This window comes from Ylistrum balloti, unplaced genomic scaffold (genome assembly GCF_031769215.1).
Source record: "Ylistrum balloti isolate Yb309-2 unplaced genomic scaffold, AGI_CSIRO_Ybal_v1 Utg370338, whole genome shotgun sequence".
In the NCBI taxonomy this organism is placed as follows: Eukaryota; Metazoa; Mollusca; class Bivalvia; order Pectinida; family Pectinidae; genus Ylistrum; species Ylistrum balloti.
In genome coordinates this window covers 362,348-381,317 of record NW_026782244.1, presented here as the reverse complement: position 1 = coordinate 381,317, position 18,970 = coordinate 362,348, and the positions used below count along the sequence as shown (strand labels likewise).

The 18,970-nt window shown below is 33.8% G+C and overlaps 1 protein-coding gene across 1 annotated transcript; it reads left to right on the top strand.

Annotated features, from left to right (window-relative positions):
• The first annotated feature begins 9,348 nt into the window (after positions 1 to 9,348).
• On the top strand, positions 9,349 to 17,791 carry LOC132553588 (phenylalanine--tRNA ligase, mitochondrial-like). The gene is made up of 6 exons (XM_060217843.1): positions 9,349 to 9,414; positions 11,676 to 12,250; positions 13,404 to 13,563; positions 13,901 to 14,032; positions 15,882 to 16,042; positions 17,205 to 17,791. The coding sequence occupies exons 2-6, from the start codon at positions 11,678 to 11,680 to the stop codon at positions 17,490 to 17,492; spliced, it is 1,314 nt and encodes a 437-aa protein (XP_060073826.1). The 5' UTR covers positions 9,349 to 9,414; positions 11,676 to 11,677; the 3' UTR covers positions 17,493 to 17,791.
• Positions 17,792 to 18,970: the final 1,179 nt, after the last annotated feature.

Sequence of the window (18,970 nt, the reverse complement as noted above, 5' to 3'; positions counted from 1 at the left end):
TCAAAGTTCAATTCAAGATATTACTCTATGGCATATATGCACGAGCTGTACGAATATGTATATTGAAACTATTCAGATACTTGCCGGAAGATTCACCGACGTATTCAAAAATGACATCTTGACGAAATCGGTTTTCGAGCCGTTTTTTTTGACTCGTCATTAATTATAGTACTTTATACATGTATAAAACGTGCGCATACTTTATTATGTCTGATGCAACGATCCAGATATGTATAAAGAGTAACAGCTGGCATTTTTATTTATTTATTTATTTATTTTGTGTGTTATTTAAATGTATCGTTTTATGACCTTACCTATAGTATCTGCTCTACAATAGTAAAACCATCCAAATTCCGATGCGATACAGTATACGCGAGTACGAAAGAAAATCGTTGCATGTTTTATCAGAGACAAGTGTTTAATTTTGAGATCAACTATAAGGAAAGTAAATATGCATACATTGTAGGTGTCAATATTTGAGATACAAGCTTCGATAAAATGTAACGATCTCTTAGTTTACACATAATGTCCTCCACCTATCTAACTGGTTTCACGTTTGCTGTACAGTCTTTCAGACTTTCAACAAACAAATTGTCAACATTGTCCGAACTATGGTATTTTTACATGCAGTATTTGTGATCATCGTCTCTTCGTAGAAGTAAGAAATATGTTTCAATGTTTATATTTGTAAATGATCTCAACATAGGAACATATAGTTTAATGTGATGATGATTTTTTCAAGATTTAAGTATTGGAAATACATAGAGAAGATAAATGGTCAGAATAAAAAAAATATAAGCTGTGATTTGGTGTGGATAAATTAAGATAACAATGACGAGTCTTTAGCAAGTGACCTTTGTCTATCTGTTTCGACCTAAATTCAGAACATATTTTAGGACTCTTACCTAGCATAACATCTATACTGCAACTTTTATTGAGAATTTAAACTTTCGAATCGTGTTTACCATCCGTTGATAGACCTGATGACGAGCTTTAAAATAATTGCTTCACGCGGAAAAATAGTTTCAAAATTAAAACGGATATAAAAGCTATTTGAACTACTTTTTCCAAAAATAAAACTTGTTCAATGCAATAAAAAAATTCGCTGATTTTAACCGTTTTCCCTGCCTGAAATGCGGTTTCTATGATTAATTCAGAGAGTGATGTTGAAAATCTTGAAAAAAAATTATATATTATATTGATATTTAGATATTGAATTCAAACTCAAAATCCTTGAAGCGATGGTGAAAATATTAAGAAAAAAAACTAATAATTATATTTCTCACTTTACCTGTCTGTTCTTATGTTTCGTTTTGTTTTTTTTTATATAAAATATCACCCTCGATACTCTACGGAGTACGATCACTTTCGCTCACTGCACCTCTGGTACATGTCATGCATGTTTCAAAACAATGGCACCATTAACTTGGTTACAATATCACTACGTTATGGGGGACAAAAAAGACATGATTATTTTCGTATGTGTCACAGGGATTTGACACGAATTCCCGACCCTGTTGTGTAATGCTTAGCTATTAGCAAAAATGGAAAAATTACAACTGTTTTTGTGACCATTTCTTATATTCTAGCAAGCTAGATTGAAACACAGATATCTGTTTTGTTTACTTAAAACCAGAGACGTATATATCTACGTCTCTGTTAAAACTTAGTCAGCTTTTCGCCGTCTCGGGTCATATATTCGATTATTTCTTTATTACCGTTGTTTACGTGGAAATAAACAGCTTGGAGGACGTGCCATTTTGCACAGACAGCGAAGCTTTAAATAGCTCAAGCCCTGTTTACACTACCTTGGCATGCTATAAATAGCTCCAGCCCTGTTTACACTATCTAGAATGACCTTCACACCAAACAATAATATGTTAAATGTCTAAATATAACCGAGGTTGTCCAATATTTGTGGCTGTTGTTTCTCTGAACAAGGACAAGCAAAACCTCTTCCAGCATATGTAACCAACACGTAGAGATAATGCTACTGACTGATCGTCCCTTCACAACAAACATAAGAAGATCTGTAATATGAAATAATGACGGTTACGTGATATTTCACTATCAAATTACTGTTTGTCTGGAAAGATATTCAAACGCGTCGAGTTGGGAACAGTCTCGATTAACCGAGACTTTCGATGAATGGGAAACAAAATTGAAATCACATGGGAGAAAAATGAATTTGCATAACTTTAAAGTATAATGCATATTGATACTGTGATATGTTAATCTATAACCTACTTAGGCCATTAGGCAGACACAATAGTTCCTAAACAGATGTAGACAGGGGGCGGGGTCACAAGAGAGAACAGGAACGAATTTTAATGTGGAAAGATCGTTTTTGAAATGTCATCCTTTTTGTGTATATCGGCCGATCAGGTGGAGAAAGAACACAATACCCACAACATAAATCTGTATAAGGTAAAGACAAAAAGTATATTGATAAAAGTATTGACAGATAACGCCGACCATGTAAAAGGACCTAGGTATCAAAACATTTAATTCCCTATTTATGTATATTGGGAAAACCTTTTAGTTACACAAACTCACTGTACAAGAAATACTGGGTTACCAAATAAGATTGAGCCCAATCTATCAATAATTATCAATGTTATATACATTTGCTCTTAGTGTCTTTTAACAACAAGACATTAATCGACCACATCCATCACACATGTATATACCAGTCAGAACTTCTACATAAGACGCTTGTCTCGATCTTTTCGTTCAACGACAACAAAGCTATATGACAAACATAATGATTTCAATTCCCCTACTGTGAATTTTCCATTTCTAGATAGCAACATCCCATTCTATGGTGTAAAGAAGTCGCTGTTGATTTTATATTCAATGTTCCGGTTATTACGATTTTTGTGCAAGGTGTCGTCAACTGGTGGACAAACTCGTAACACATGGTTTCAAAAGATGCATGGTGATGGAAATTATGGGGAAGATTTACGGTCGTCATGGTTACCTCATTGAGAAATATTTCATTTCTCATGGGCGATATGAAGTTAGACATGTTTCATGCTCGTTCATTTGGCTGTTGCCGTCGCTGTATAACTTGTTATCGTTCGAGAACGTCACATTGTTTACTTGGATTGATCATAATTTATATGGCGGCGTCGTCGATGGAGCAGAAGACGCTTAGTCTTCCGAAACGTCTTATTCTCCTTGTACATTTTCAGAATCTCCGTTTAAATCTTTATTTTCTTAATATTTTACCAAATCATGATCTATTTTCGACAAAATCTTGCCTTTCCTCCAGAACAGGAGGGGAGGTCAAACCCACCTTTTACACAAAACGAGTCCCCGTCACAACAAGGTTGATTTGGAACGAGTCCCCGCCACAACAAGTATGATTTGGAACGGGTTTCCTTCACAACAAGGATGATTTTGACGCTGCGGTATGGCATAAACTCGACGGTCCTTCGATCCAGATGAGTTAAAAACAAATCATGTTTCTTAGGCAATTTATAATCCATTTGTTATTGATTCCTGGTCATCCTATCACCCGCGATCACATGACACTCAGAGTCCTCTTCTCCATCAGAAGTCATAACATGTCCTTCCTGGAGGTCAGATTGTCCTTGGTAATTCCCCGGAGACAGGAGATGGGACTGAATTCACAGACTATCGCCCCTGTAGTAGCCAATAAGCGTGTTGCCGACACGTCTTGAAGCCTCAGTATCGATCCCTATAGACAAATTGTCAATTCACAGGGTTGTGTTACGTACAGAATTTCCGTAGGTCGTTTCAGGCCATTTCCTTATGAGAGTTAATATCGTTCAAATTCCAGGAGTTTTTACGATAAATCTCTGTCAAACTGTCAGTGTTTCCTCATGCAATGCTAATGATAAAAGAGATGAAAACGCTGTTTATATGGTGTTAGACCTATAAAGGAAATGTTGAAATGGCAGGGGAGGTAGTACAGGCATTCAATAGACAAGTAGATATTGAAGAACAACATCTAGTCATGTCGAGAACTGGTGATCAGAGGAAACATTAATTAAACTGTCAGGGCTTTCTATGAAAATGGTGCAGTATGCTGTAAGTTAACGAGATTCCAAAGGGACATATCGCTCACCTTTTCTTATCTTTATTTGTCATTTAAAATTGGATCGTTTTCTTTCTTTTTTCTTATTCTCTGTTTTTGATCTTAATAACGTGAAATTTTGAAAAAATCGTTTAAAAAATACCGAAATTAAGTGATTGTAAAATCTTCAGTTAGGCTTCTCTTTAGAACGTTGCTAATCACTGATAGTAATATTCAATTCTGGCAATTTTTGCAAAGCTTGGGTAACCGAATATTTAGGACAGTGGCCATGGCAGCCATTTCACTTCAGTTACTCAATCGAGATTTCTATCTCTAAAACATATACACAAAGGTGAAGGTCTTGTCTGTGTACCAGATTCCATTCATGGGAAATTTCATGAAATGCATTTCGGACGTGGCAAGGGTCCAAATTTCGTTAGAACAATTTATGGACTATACACAACTCATTAGTGAACGTTCTGTCTTGATAGACCTTTTGTTCGTTAAAACAAGCGATAACATTTTAAAATAGCCTCAATGGCATGGTGGCCATTTGAGAGTTCAAATATCTGACGGGAGCGTCTGAGGCCAAGCTTACCCAATCCTACTTTGGGATCCTGCGAAATTTTTGTCTCGATGCAGCTTTCTACTTGGAAGAAGTAGCGATATTAATGCTGATTTTCATAATGGCGGCAGTCCAAGATGTCAAACTGGTTTGTGCTTCATCAAAGATCAACTAATTATTACTTTTCAATAGTACACAGGTTTTTGTCTCCAGATGTCATTTTCTCATGGGTAACTATTACAATAAGCGTCATATACCAAACAACTAAGAGCTAAACTTTCTGAAACAAGTCATTGTGCAATCATGGCCGTTGGAAAAATAATAAAATTTTGTCGGCTTCGGTTGTTAAAATATCCCCATAAATTTCCAGCTCACTGGCACCTTTGGAACTGAAGTTTAATATGTTTAACATATGCACTTTTTAAAATGATGTTTGCCACCACAAAACTTTGATAATGAACATCTAATGATGATTAAAGGAAAGTTTGATCTAAATATCAATGATGGAACTAAACTCAGTTTTTCTCTGTGTTGAGGGAACGTAATAGTCATTGATGTTGTATAATGAACGCAGTTGCTGTCGTATAAAAACTCTGGAAAAGGATGAAAAATAGCACCATTTTGCCGACAGCATTTGTAAACATTCTACAAATGGCACCAGTGGTACTAGAGAAAGAGAGTTTAAAATGTATCTTTTAATGTGGCAGCTACGATGACAAGAGATCGTTTTGATATATAACAGGAATTAAATGTAGAAACATACTGAAATATGTACTGAATAGAAACATTAGGTTACCTGTGTTTCAAACTTGTCAAGTTCAAGTCGGGCTCTATTTCTTATATTGAATGCACTAATCATTAATAAATACCTAATTTGTATTCAGTAAACATGTCCCTACAATTACCTATATGAAATATTATCTCTGTAGCTAAAGCACTTAGTGTTAGATTAAATCTATTTAATACTCTAAAAAGGAGCGTTCACGGTTGTAAAAGAATCACATACACATGACTTGCATTGAATATTCTTTTTTATTGTACATTTATATGATCAGAACATGACTTGCCTATAGTGGCAGTTATGTCCCCTTATGAAGAATGACTGGAATTTATACATTTATATCCGAGAGCATTCCTGCATGTACACTTGTCTTGTAAGTAAAACAATAGTGGAAATAGTCACCAAGTTAACAACTGAAACATCCAATAACATATAATACATTTCTTTGTATTTTAGTTGAATATTAAATATAAAGCTAGCTTATAATTACAGATCATGTGACTAATCAATAAATATGACCTCAAACTGGGATTCAGCAGAAGAAATGAAACTTCAGCTGTTGCTATTTTTTGCTTAATTCTTTTTTCATTTATTTCGTTGCATTATTATCATTTCTTTTTTACTGTTGCTGAACACATGTATTGTTTAATTATCAAACCTTGAGCAAAAACTACTCTAAGTTCAATACATTCATGCTTCATTCATCAACAGCTGATTGTTGAATTCAATTGGAATTAAGCGACCATTGTCTAGAAATGCTTATCACAGACTGAGGGACCATTATTTAGAAATTTTCCAATCAGATATAAGAAACTATTTGATAACCTAGTAGTGCCTTCCATAGATAACCAAGAGGGACCTTGTCAAGTTATACACAATAGTCTCTCAGCTAGATATGTATGTAGGTACACGACCCTAATGTCTGAAATCTCAGTGGATTGGAGTCATGAGCATGATATTATCTTCCTGTGAAGTAAGGTAATTTAAATGCAATAAGCAAAACCATGTAACTAATGTATTGTACAATGCATATATAACAAAGACATTACATGTTTATCAATACATTATAAACGATTTAAGTTAATATCAAAGTAATTATCTCCTCTTTAATCTCAATCACTTTCCTTTACTGACATTGTCAGAATATTGATACACAGTAACTGCCTATGTCTTCAAACTTTCAAAACTCAGGTTGTGATTTATGCATCAGATAAGTTATATATATACATATGTATATTGAAGTACAAGTGTACTTTTGAATTTTAATTTTAACAAAAAAGCAAATTATTGATGATTTTACAATTTGTTTGGGTCCCTCTTAAATAACCTGTACTGAACAACACCAGTCTGACAAATTAAAATCTTATTACAATCTGTGACAAGGATACTGTATCATAATATCTAATTGATGGCTAGATAGACGAAGAAAGGAAATTTTATGCATTTCTGAACGATATTAACAGTTGTAGTAAAAATTGAGACAATTAACAATTTGTCTAAAATGATTTCTATCATGATCAATGAAAAACAAACAAATTTACATAAATATTGCAGACCTGAAAACAAATGCAATTAAGATGGTTATCACTCTACAAACAAATGTAAGTACGACAGATCTTACTCGGCGAACAAAAGGCAGGTAAGACAAAGCTTACTCTGTATGTAAAATGTACTAGTACATAATGTTGTGTAGGTTTTTTGTCCAAAACACAGATGTTCAAGATCTTCAACTTCCTGCTTTGGATTTCATATACTTTAGTACCTCTATACAAGATGAACACACAACATCAACAGTTACACGTGATAGGTATACCATTTTGTGGTTTTCTCCACCTTATGGATGTTGATCCCATCTGATATTTTTCTGGTCATAATGCTTTGGACATATTTTCTATCACTAGATTTCCCTCTCCATACATCTGACCAATGAGAACCTACAAAACAATATTGCATTTAGAGATCAATAAACATATTATGATGACATATAAATATTTGATATCAAATTGGAAAGTTTCACAGTTTTGCAGTATTTATAGCAATACCAGAACTGTAAGTTTTTCAGAAATGTTGTAGAAAATACTTGGATACATTGCAAATTATTTGATACATGTTTGTATTCTTAATATATCAGGCTCCTTTACATAGTTAAGTTGGAATTTTCCATTGTTCTAATGCAGAGAGAAAATATTACAAAAGATAAATCCCTACTAGTGTATGCAGAAGCTTAGGTTTGAGATTGGGATCACCAAACCAGGGAAATCAATATTATATTCGTAAGTATAAATTTTAATAGAACTCTGGACAAAAGACAACATGCAAAATATATAACATACTAGTATGAAGGGTTCTGAAAAATCTATTTGCTATCTCATTTCTATCTATATAAAACCTTCAAATTTTAGTGAAAAGGCATTCTGGCAATGTTTTATATGTGAAAAAACACATAAAAATATACATTACTGTTGAGTGCCTCGACCAGCAATTGAACCTGAAATGGCACATTATTTATAAATCATACATCAACTTTACTTTAAGGCATGTTTACGATGGCCACCATTCTCAATCTCTTGAGAAAGAACTTTTTGATAGGTTTACAGACACATGCTCAGAGATATTCTGCAAAGTGGTAGCCATTTTAAATGTCTTACAAAGTAAAGTTGCAGAGGAAAATGAGTGGAAATACTTGGTTTACAACATTTAACTGCTTTGACACATAAGAGAGCAAGCAGAAAAGTGTTGTATCTTTCCACCAATGTTTAACTTTCAACTATTGTGCTGTTGTAAACTATGTTAAACATTGCCTGAATGTCCGTCCTTGCAAGGGTTGCCTTAGACCAGAAATGTTTGTCTCTAAAATGATGATTTAATGTCAATATTCACGGTTTTTATCCTGTTATCAATATTAACATTTTTTTATTGACTATGCTCATTCTGAAATGAATAGGGTCTAGGATAGCCAGGGTTTGGTGTTTTAATTCTGACAAAGATAATATTGTGGATGCATGTAGATAGTCAGAACACTTTCATTCAGACTAATAACATACATGTAGATCCACTGCATATTTAAATAAATGTAAAAATGTACTTTCAAATCACTGTTCATCATATACTTTATTCTAACACTTTGTACTGTGGCTTTTAATGTTAGAAATTATATACAATTTCTTGGTACATATACATAAATGTTCATCACCTGTCGTTTCACCATATCCAAGTTGCTTTCTGCGTTTGTAATCAACTGCTTTATCACCGAAGGATCTGATTCATTTTTGTGTTCTCGGAAAGCATCTTTGGTCCGTCTGATTGCGTACATTCTACAAAAGCAATATAAGGCGTTTGCTCAAGGATTTCTTTACCAACTACTGACCAATCGAAGGGGCATAACTCTAATGTCTATTTGCATTAATGATTGTTCAATGCATGAAATGAAAGCACAATGTAATCACCCAGAAGAGAAACCAGTTATACGCATATAAATGTGTAATCAAAGACCATGCACTTATCGGCACGTGAAATGGACATTTTACCCGTTACACAACACCCGAACTTACTGAAAAAACTTTTTCACGTGGTGATTGTAAACAGCAATTATAAAAATAAACGACACTGACATCACCAGAAAACACTTCGGTACCAATTTTAGACGTAATTTGTATTAACTGAACAGCATTTGGATTACCTGTAATTGTAAGTATTGAATTTATTGCATTCTTTCAATAAATTCTTGTAGAGACTGATGACCTTGCTTCTACTAGCCGCCATATTGGTTCACGGGTTTTACGACAATTGCGAATATTATAAAACAATGTCACATTTGAGTTTTGTAACATGTTAATACTTATGACTCTGTCAACACATACATACCGCCGTAAGCTGTTCAAATATTGTTCTAAATGTACTGATAGTATCTGATCAGAGATGTCATAAAATATATTGTATAAACATTTCTGACAAATATGGCTGCGCCCATGTAAACCACGAACACTTTGAGTTTTGAAGGTGACAGTCGTTTTGAGCAATTGAAAGGTATATTTTTAGGATTTTACCGTTATAGCAATCATAGATACCATATATGTTTATTCAAAATTGAATTTCTGGATATAAATCAGTTCTATATATGAGGTCATGTATTAGTTAGCCGTATTCAGTATCAAAAACGATTTAGGGATATCGTTCTGGCCCTTCATATATAGTGACTTTCTCCAGTTTGACTCGTCACGCTTTGATTCCTAAGGTTGTATGTGTAACCGTAATACACTTAAGATCAATTTGATTTAGCTCCTATTCTGGGTTAAAGCATGACAAAAGTACCTTTTGTTGGCTGTTACAATCGATTATCAAAAAATTATGTATTAATATAACAAGCAAGTATTGAAGAGTCACATTACGTAGATAAATGACAAGTAATGACAATATATGGCTTCACATCAAACACACCTGAGGAAACATTTCATTTTGCAAGTTATGTTAAATTTACACAATATCTTTAACCTGTACATCAAAACATGTCGATGGAATAAAATTATGTAAAGCAATAAAAGTGTGTTACTTTCATGATCCACTTGTCTAAAATTGACTTATAATTAGGTGTAGGATAAGACTCACACACGATAAAACATATTTCAATGTTTTACGGTGTGGCAATTCCAGTACATTTTGTACCGGCATCATTCTGCGTCTGCATATGTGCATTTATTACTGATCAATTTTGTTAACAAAGTAAGTATTGAGTGTATAGAATGAAAATAAAATTCTGAAGCTAAGAATAATCATGTCTAATGTGTAAAACAATGATAAGGACTGATGGAACGATTTCTCCAAAATACTTAAAACACCCAAAACTACTTACAAACACCCAATAACCTACCTAAAACCATGCCTAGAAACAGGAAACTATATAAACATTGTTTATATAGTAAATTGTTTATATAGTAAAAAGATATATTCCATGTGAAATTATTACTCTCAATATTTTTCAGGAAACAAGACAATGCTTACACATTGATAACAGATATCTGCTTTACAAACAAAATATAATTATCTATTTAACAATTTCATTGAAATTCAACAACAAAATTCTTTTGTACTCCACATGGGTTTCAAAGTGTCTTAAATGGGTTCATTTTAAAGAGTATGTATCTGAAGTGAGCATTTGGAAAGTTAGATGTATGTTCTGCCAAATAGGACAGGCATATATTGGAAAAACAAGAGCAGGTTTACTCTTGGAACATCTCAGGATTTGGTCAGGGATACAAAGGAAATCCATCACAAACTCTCAACTTGGAGGAATTTTTATATTAACTAATATACAGGAACATTTCAATAATTTCTCCTTATGAAATGATAAACACAAAGTTGGGAAAGTACAAAATTTCTCTGAGGAAAAGGCATTTATTTGGCCCCAAATACCAATGTACCAAAAAATCACTGAATACAGTCACTCACCTTATGTTGTCTAATTCATTATTTCATAATGATACCAACACAATCATACACGCATATTGCTATCATGCACAGGTGTCTATTTTTAGAATGTATAATGTTATGCTTGCCTGTACTTTTTGCCCCTAGGTTAACATATCAAGTCAATGGCAAGTTTAGCAATGAAGTGGTATGATTCAGAATTTTTTATAAAGAATAGACAACCTATGTCTATGCTACTGTACTTTCAAAATGTTTGTTCTTAATTTGTAGTGAAATGTCTATGTGGACTTTCACTTTCAAATATGTGGTAATATTTTTTAACTTACTTACGTGTATACAGCAGTGTCCAAGTATTGTGAAGATTTTATCCTCGGTAATGAGATAGAGTATGTGTTGAAGTTCCAGTGCATCTTCTCTAATCCAATGATGTTCACGGCCATTATTATTATAGCAATATACAAAGTAGTACTAACATAGATAAACCTCTCCTCTTTTGGGCATTTAGACAATGTAATGTAAAGACTTTGAAATAAGTGTTGTTTAAGAAATATAATTACAACTTATGACAACAGAGTATTTGGAAAGAGATGCTTTATTTATTTTCATTGTTTGTAATAGCACCACCAATTAAAAAAACAGGAAATATGCATAAAATCTCACTTTCTGTTTACCAAACTTGTTGCTACAGCCTGAATGAATTGGCAAAGAATTAGATTTATTTTCGTTGTGTTTCAAATTCTATTAACTCTTGAAGAAAATAAACTCTGGCTGATACAGAGACATACATTCATACAGATATGTTGAAATATATGTAATTGTAACTGTATGCATATATATAATGTAATTTATAATTTCCCCTTCAGAAATGCAGTCCGTCATTCCATGGAGAAGAGGTGTTGAGGTATTTCTGCGACAGAAGAGAATATGTTCTTTCTGTACAAAGTCCCAAGTGTCACCTGAGACCACCACTGATACCATTACTGTCCAAGGGAAAGCCTATAACAGGGACAGCTGGACCAATGTAACACCAACTATTCTAAAGAAAGTTGGCAAGAACTTACATTGCCAAAAATATCATCCTCTTAACCTCATCAAATTACGAATCAATGACTTTTTTTACAAAAATTACTTTAACAAATTCCGAAACCCACTTTTTTCTGTGTATGATAACCTGAGTCCCATTGTAACACTTCATCAGAATTATGACAGCTTACTTGTGCCTATTGATCACCCAAGCAGGAAGAAAAGTGATAGTTATTACATCAACTCGGAGTACATGCTGCGAGCTCATACATCTAGCCATCAGGTGGACCTGATAGGAATGGGTCTGGATGCGTTTCTATTGTATGGCGATGTGTATCGCAGGGACGCCATTGACGCTAGCCATTACCCAGCTTTCCACCAGGTTGAAGGAGTACGACTCTACACTAAATACGAGGTAAATTTTCCAGACCCTCATATAGGTTATTTGTAAAAGTTTAAGTTATATTACCAACATCTTTTGTATGTTGCATATACTTAACTCTTAACAAATGTTGGATTATGTATAGTGTCAGCATATTCAGTTTCTCACAAAATTCCCCATGTACTTGGTGAAATCATTGCAAACACTAATTTTTGTAATATTCTATCAAATTAAAGGAATTAAGAAATCAGTGTGGAGAATTTGGTTGATTTGACATCAAGGCAGTGTATGTATCAAACAGATTTTTATTTGCTTATTTCTTCTGCTAAATTTTTTAAGTTGCAAAACTTTGTCATTTTAGTGAGTCAAACTAGAATGGCAAGTTTTATTACTACCAGGAACTGTCATTTATAAATGTACATAATACATGTTTATGATACCCTCCTTATTACCAAGAGGGGTTAAAGGTCACTATTGTCCTTTTGCTCTTTATCTAGTTCAGATGTTGTCTCCTACACTATTACTTACTGGAACTTTATACATGGGGCATTAGTTGAACTAGGTGAGGCGATGTGTCATTTACCATCTATCACTTACATTTTGACCTTTGACCTAAACTAGGAGTGCTTGATACCTGACCATCAATTTTAATTAATGATATTGCCTGTTGTAATAAGTAATATCGACTACTGAATAAGTTATTTAATAGTAAAGTGACACAACTGTCAGTATACGTCCAGCAGATTTATCTGCATTAGTAACACTAACATAATTTCTTATTGATTACAATGGGTCTGTCAAACATTCAGTGTTTAGAATTAGTTCCTGCATGAATTCATTGTATAATTTCACATATGGTGGGGGATTATTTTCCAGATTGTCTTGTTTGAAAACTTGCTTTTGTAAAATGTGAAAATATCTTAACGGTACAAGCTGTTGAAATAAAAGATGTACATCTGTAGTAACATGTGGTCACTCTCTCTAGTGTCTAAATATAAACAGATAAAGAATATGGTTACATTTTATTGAATTTTGAAGTGTTGTGATATAATGATGCACTATTAAAATTTTTGTTATTTCAGCTTTTTGATAAATCTGTAGACAACGATAGATTGAATCTGCTTGTTATTTCAGCTTTTTGATAAATCTGTAGACAACGATAGATTGAATCTGCTTATTATTTCAGCTTTTTGATAAATCTGTAGACAACGATAGATTGAATCTGTTTGAAGATGGCCATCGTCTGCCCACAAAACAGGAAAGTCACACTCATGAATCATCAATTACACTGGAACATGACCTGAAAAAGACATTGGAAAATCTAACGCTTCATTTATTTGGAAAAGGTATACTGCTCCTAACTTCTAATGATGTTCCTCACTCTGTCATAGTCAATAAGAAATGTACCAGGACTCATTTTATGAACAAGTTTTAATTTGAGGAAATTTGCTGGCTCAACGTACTGTTAAGTCATTCCATACAAAAGCATTCTTATAATTAAGGAATAATTTGGTTAAGGTAAACTCATACACTAGTATAGAATGTAACAAAATTTATTTGAATGCATGTACCTGACAGAAGGAAATTATGAAGTTATCAGTTAAAATACGTAAGTTATGTACTAACAGGTGCTGACATACAAAATAGATATTTTGATGTCATTCATGTACATTTGTATTTCAGATATTGAGATTAAATGGGTAGATGCCTATTTTCCATTCACCCATCCATCCTGGGAGCTAGAAATTAAGTTCCGTGGGGAGTGGATGGAGGTCCTAGGCTGTGGAGTCATAGAACAGAAAATTATGCATACAGGTAAGTACATGATAGACATGGTAATTTATAAACCTTTGAGCAATTTATGGTGATGTCTACTATATAGTTTGCCATCTATAAGCTGTACTGTATCTCTGGTGATTTGTCACTACGATCATGATTATGATGAAATTAAAGGTATCATGATTGGAACCAAGCTGGGTCCAGACTATGTTGTCATTTTTATAGATTACACCAGAAAAGATTTCCTTTGCACAGTGGTTATATAAGTTGGAGATTTTTTCCATTTGGTCACACTTTCTGTAAAGTCATCCAATCAAGCCTCTCAATACAATCAAGTTTATTATTCCAGATACAACTTTCTACAAAAGATGAGAGTGAAGTGTAGGCAGTAAGGAACTAAAATAAAGAATATTAATAGTGCTTATGCCGGCCCTTGGCTTTTGGAATAGAATTTCAGCAAATGAAAAACATTTTTAATTCAACAGCCATGAGATTTCATGTTGGCTTTAGCTATAAGTATATTCATCATGCACAATTTTTTATGAACAGGTCAATGCATTTTTCAAAGTTATCCCCCCTGGCCTGATTTTTCCTAACATTTTGAGGAAAAAAAATTTAGTGGTATCATGCTATTCCTTAAGGGGTCATCTTTTGGTGACCTTTTCACCCTCTGTACTTCACAAAAGTGAACTGTCTAATGGACAAATTCATCTGCAGCAAGTCATTTTGTTACAACATATAGGTCAGTGTGATTAGAATTCAGATCCTAGTTCTTGCACTGTTACTCTCCACATAGTGGGAAAAGTGATCAGCATTTTCATACGATTGACATGTAGATATGCTCTAGCTTTTGGCCACAATTACTGGCCTAATGGCTTAACAAACAAATGGATTATACAAGCTGTTTTGTCTACCTTCATTTACATTAGTGATTCAGATTTAAAGACTGAGGGGTACAAGCAATGTTTTTGACTAATGCAAAGGTATACAAGAACATGACCCCTGAATTAGGATCTGTATTTTGATATAATTGGTTCAAAAGATATTTTAGCCAAGTAGTATAAAAGCCCATTTGACTGCTTGTTCATCTTAATTCTATTTTATTTGCACTGTAATTAAAAAAGTATGACCAATGCAGATAACCCAGTCTACAAACTATCGTCTAACTTTCATCATCACATCCTGTGCCATGTGTGACCAGTATTTAATGTGACATACAGACTGACAAGTATTGACATAAAACAATAGATATACACAAAATAGATTTTGATGATGCAAACACCTAAACTAAACTGGCAAAATAATACACAGCAAAATGCAGCTGGTCAAGGATATGATGTAGAAGGAGAGTACTAAACAGGGACAAGGGGGCCACAGATTTTCACTCATTTATGTTAGACAAAGTGTAGCCAAAGCATCAGTAGTACATAGTTACCGTCTTGTGGAAGATGTTTACCATCTCACACCTTTTTCTACCCAGGTTACATAGGATTATAGTGCAGCTAAAACATTGGCCTTTTTTACCTTCTTGTACACTACATACATTAATTCTAGTATGCTCCACACTGATCGCTTGTCTGATGAAGGTAGTCATGGGAATGTCACATTTAAATCTTCTACTGGTCATGTTAAAAGAACTTCAGTTTTATTGACATTACCAACCTGAAGAAAATGTTGCAAAATACCAAAAACAATAACAATTTCCACCTCATACAGTATTGTTGAAAATTTACTCATTCCTAGTCGGTGACTGTTTTTGTATGAAAATTGTTACTCTGAAAAAAAATTCCAACCACTTAAAAGCACAAATCTGATTTCAGTCTAAATGTTTTTTGCTATCTTCAGCATAGAATATATATGTTTATATGTATTTTATTTCATTTAGCTGGAGCAGCTGACAAAGTTGGCTGGGCGTTTGGTCTGGGGTTAGAACGCCTTGCCATGAAACTGTATGAGATTCCAGACATTCGTTTATTCTGGAGCGAAGATTCTGGATTTCTTTCACAGTTTGAAGTTGATGACCCATATTCTCCTGTTATCTACACAGTAAGTACAGTAAAAATTACAGTAAAATTGTTACCGTCAACTGGTGCTATTTATTTCTTTACTATTTTCAAGGATAGAAGAAGGTAAAAAAATTGATTGAAAATCAAACCATAAAAGAAACTGAAAGGCCATTACGTATGATTTTAAGCTGTTGATAATTAAAATCATTAAAAATCATAATTTACAGTGTTTTGCTAATCATTTTAACTAGATATGAAACAGAAGACGTAATACCATATACCTCTTACTTGTCAAGTTTCTCTGAAGTTCGAATGTGTCAAATGCTTTTTTTGAAATAAAATCTTCCTCAAACAAGAAATTAATATGTAGCTTGCGATATCAAAGATATTCACTTTCAAAGTTGATTTTGGTATAAAAGAAGCAATTTTGTTTGGACCTCTGGATCTTAAGCACTATCACTTTAAAAGCTGAAAAAGGTCAAATAAATTTTAATAGATTTGACAGCCCCCTATCCCTGCTTGTTACTGACAATACATCCTAATATCTTGTTTATTCAGGGACTTCAGTATGTTTACCGTAACTCAGTTTGCATTGGAATTCACTTCAGATGAGAATTTGAGTTGTGTAGTTGGATGATCCCAATCCAATGTGTTTTGTTTCTCAGGAAGCTGTAAAATTAACCTATTCTGTCCTGTAGTGGTAATGTCCTTGGGCACATGTGACAGGCCTCACATGTATGGTGTTCATGAAAGTAGCCACCAGCTACTATAAGGTGACTCTGCATCAAAATGACACTAGTAGTTTGTTAACTCCACAAACAATGTTTGTTATTTGCAGAAGATACCACCCCTCCAATTTCCATTTATTTTTTCCTTTTCCTTTCCCTCCACCTATTAACCCCTGTTTCCATTGTCTCTTAATTATACCTTATGACATCTGACTGTTCCATGCCCTTTGCATCCAACTGTTTAGCTTGCCTCCCCATGTCTCCTTGTATGTCTTTTTTGGCATCCACACATTGTATTGTTCCCTACTTGCCTCTGTACCTCCTCATCACCTCTATTACATGCCTCGTTCTATCTTAATGTTACAGAAAATTGATATTTTACCTCTGAAATGTTGCAAAAAATTGATATTAACAATTTTTAGAATGATTTCTTCTTTATTTCCAGCCTGTTAATTATTTCTTCTTTATTTGCAGCCTGTTAGTAACAATCCACAATGCATCAACGACATTTCTTTTTGGATCAACCAGAAGAACTTTTCGGAAAATGATTTTTATGACTTGGTTCGGGCCGTTGGAGGGAATATAGTGGAACAGGTACATTTGATTGACACATTTTTCCATCCTAAAAAGCAGCGCCACAGTCAGACCTACAGAATAGTGTATCGCCATATGGAACGTCCACTCACTGGAGAGGAAGTCAACACAGTACACCAGGAAATCAGCGTTAAGGCTACACAAACTCTAGATGTAGATATAAGGTGAAAAAGTGTGCAGAAAGGATAGAGCTAATATATATATATGTGAATAAGATGTTAAACTGCTGCTACATGTGAACAGCTCTAAAGTTATTAGGTGTTTAGTAAAAATAACTTTACAGTGCTCTCAGTTACAAGGATCAAAAGAAGCATATTTGGTTTTAACAATGATATGGAACAATTTGTGTTGTTTTGTATTATTTGAAACATATGTATGTTATGCTTGTGAGAACATGTTATTGGCTGTGAATTGTTACTGTGAAATTTGATACCTGAAAGATGTAAAGAAGATTAAAAGTTTCCTCTACTTACACATGTTAGAATTGGGTTGGATTAAATAAAATGATACATGTGCTTTATGAATTAGAACAATTTCACCCTTCTCTATTTGGGTGTCGCCAAAAAAGCAGTTTGCTGTAGTAAACAAACTGTACAGTGTCGTCAGTAAAACACAATTTGCTACAGTATACAAACTGTACAGTGTCTCCAGTAAATACAGTTTACTTCAGTATACAAACTGTACAGTGTCGTCAGTAAAACACAATTTGCTACAGTATACAAACTGTACAGTGTCGTCAGTAAAACACAATTTGCTACAGTATACAAACTGTACAGTGTCGTCAGTAAAACACAATTTGCTACAGTATACAAACTGTACAGTGTCTCTAGTAATACACAATTTGCTACAGTATACAAACTGTACAGTAAAACACAATTTGCTACAGCATACAAACTGTACAGTGTCAAACTGTCAGTAAAACACAATTTGCTACAGTATACAAACTGTACAGTGTCGTCAGTAAATCACAATTTGCTACAGTATACAAACTGTACAGTGTCGTCAGTAAATCACAATTTGCTACAGTATACAAACTGTACAGTGTCGTCAGTAAAACACAATTTGCTACAGTATACAAACTGTACAGTGTCGTCAGTAAAACACAATTTGCTACAGCATACAAACTGTACAGTGTCGTCAGTAAAACACAATTTGCTACAGTATACAAACTGTACAGTGTCGTCAGTAAAACACAATTTGCTACAGAATACAAATGTACAGTGTCGTCAGTAAAACACAATTTGCTACAGTATACAAACTGTACAGTGTCGTCAGTAAAACACAATTTGCTACAGTATACAAACTGACAGTATACAAACTGTACAGTGTCATCAGTAAATCACAATTTGCTACAGTATACAAACTGTACAGTGTCGGTAGTAAAACACAATTTGCTACAGTATACAAACTGTACAGTGTCTCTAGTAATACACAATTTGCTACAGTATACAAACTGTACAGTGTCATCAGTAAATCACAATTTGCTACAGTATACAAACTGTACAGTGTCACCAGTAAATACAATTTGCTACATTATACAAACTGTACAGAGTCTCCAGTAAATACAATTTGCTACATTATACAAACTGTACAGTGTCTCCAGTTATACACAATTTGATAAGTATACAAACTGTACAGTGTCTCCA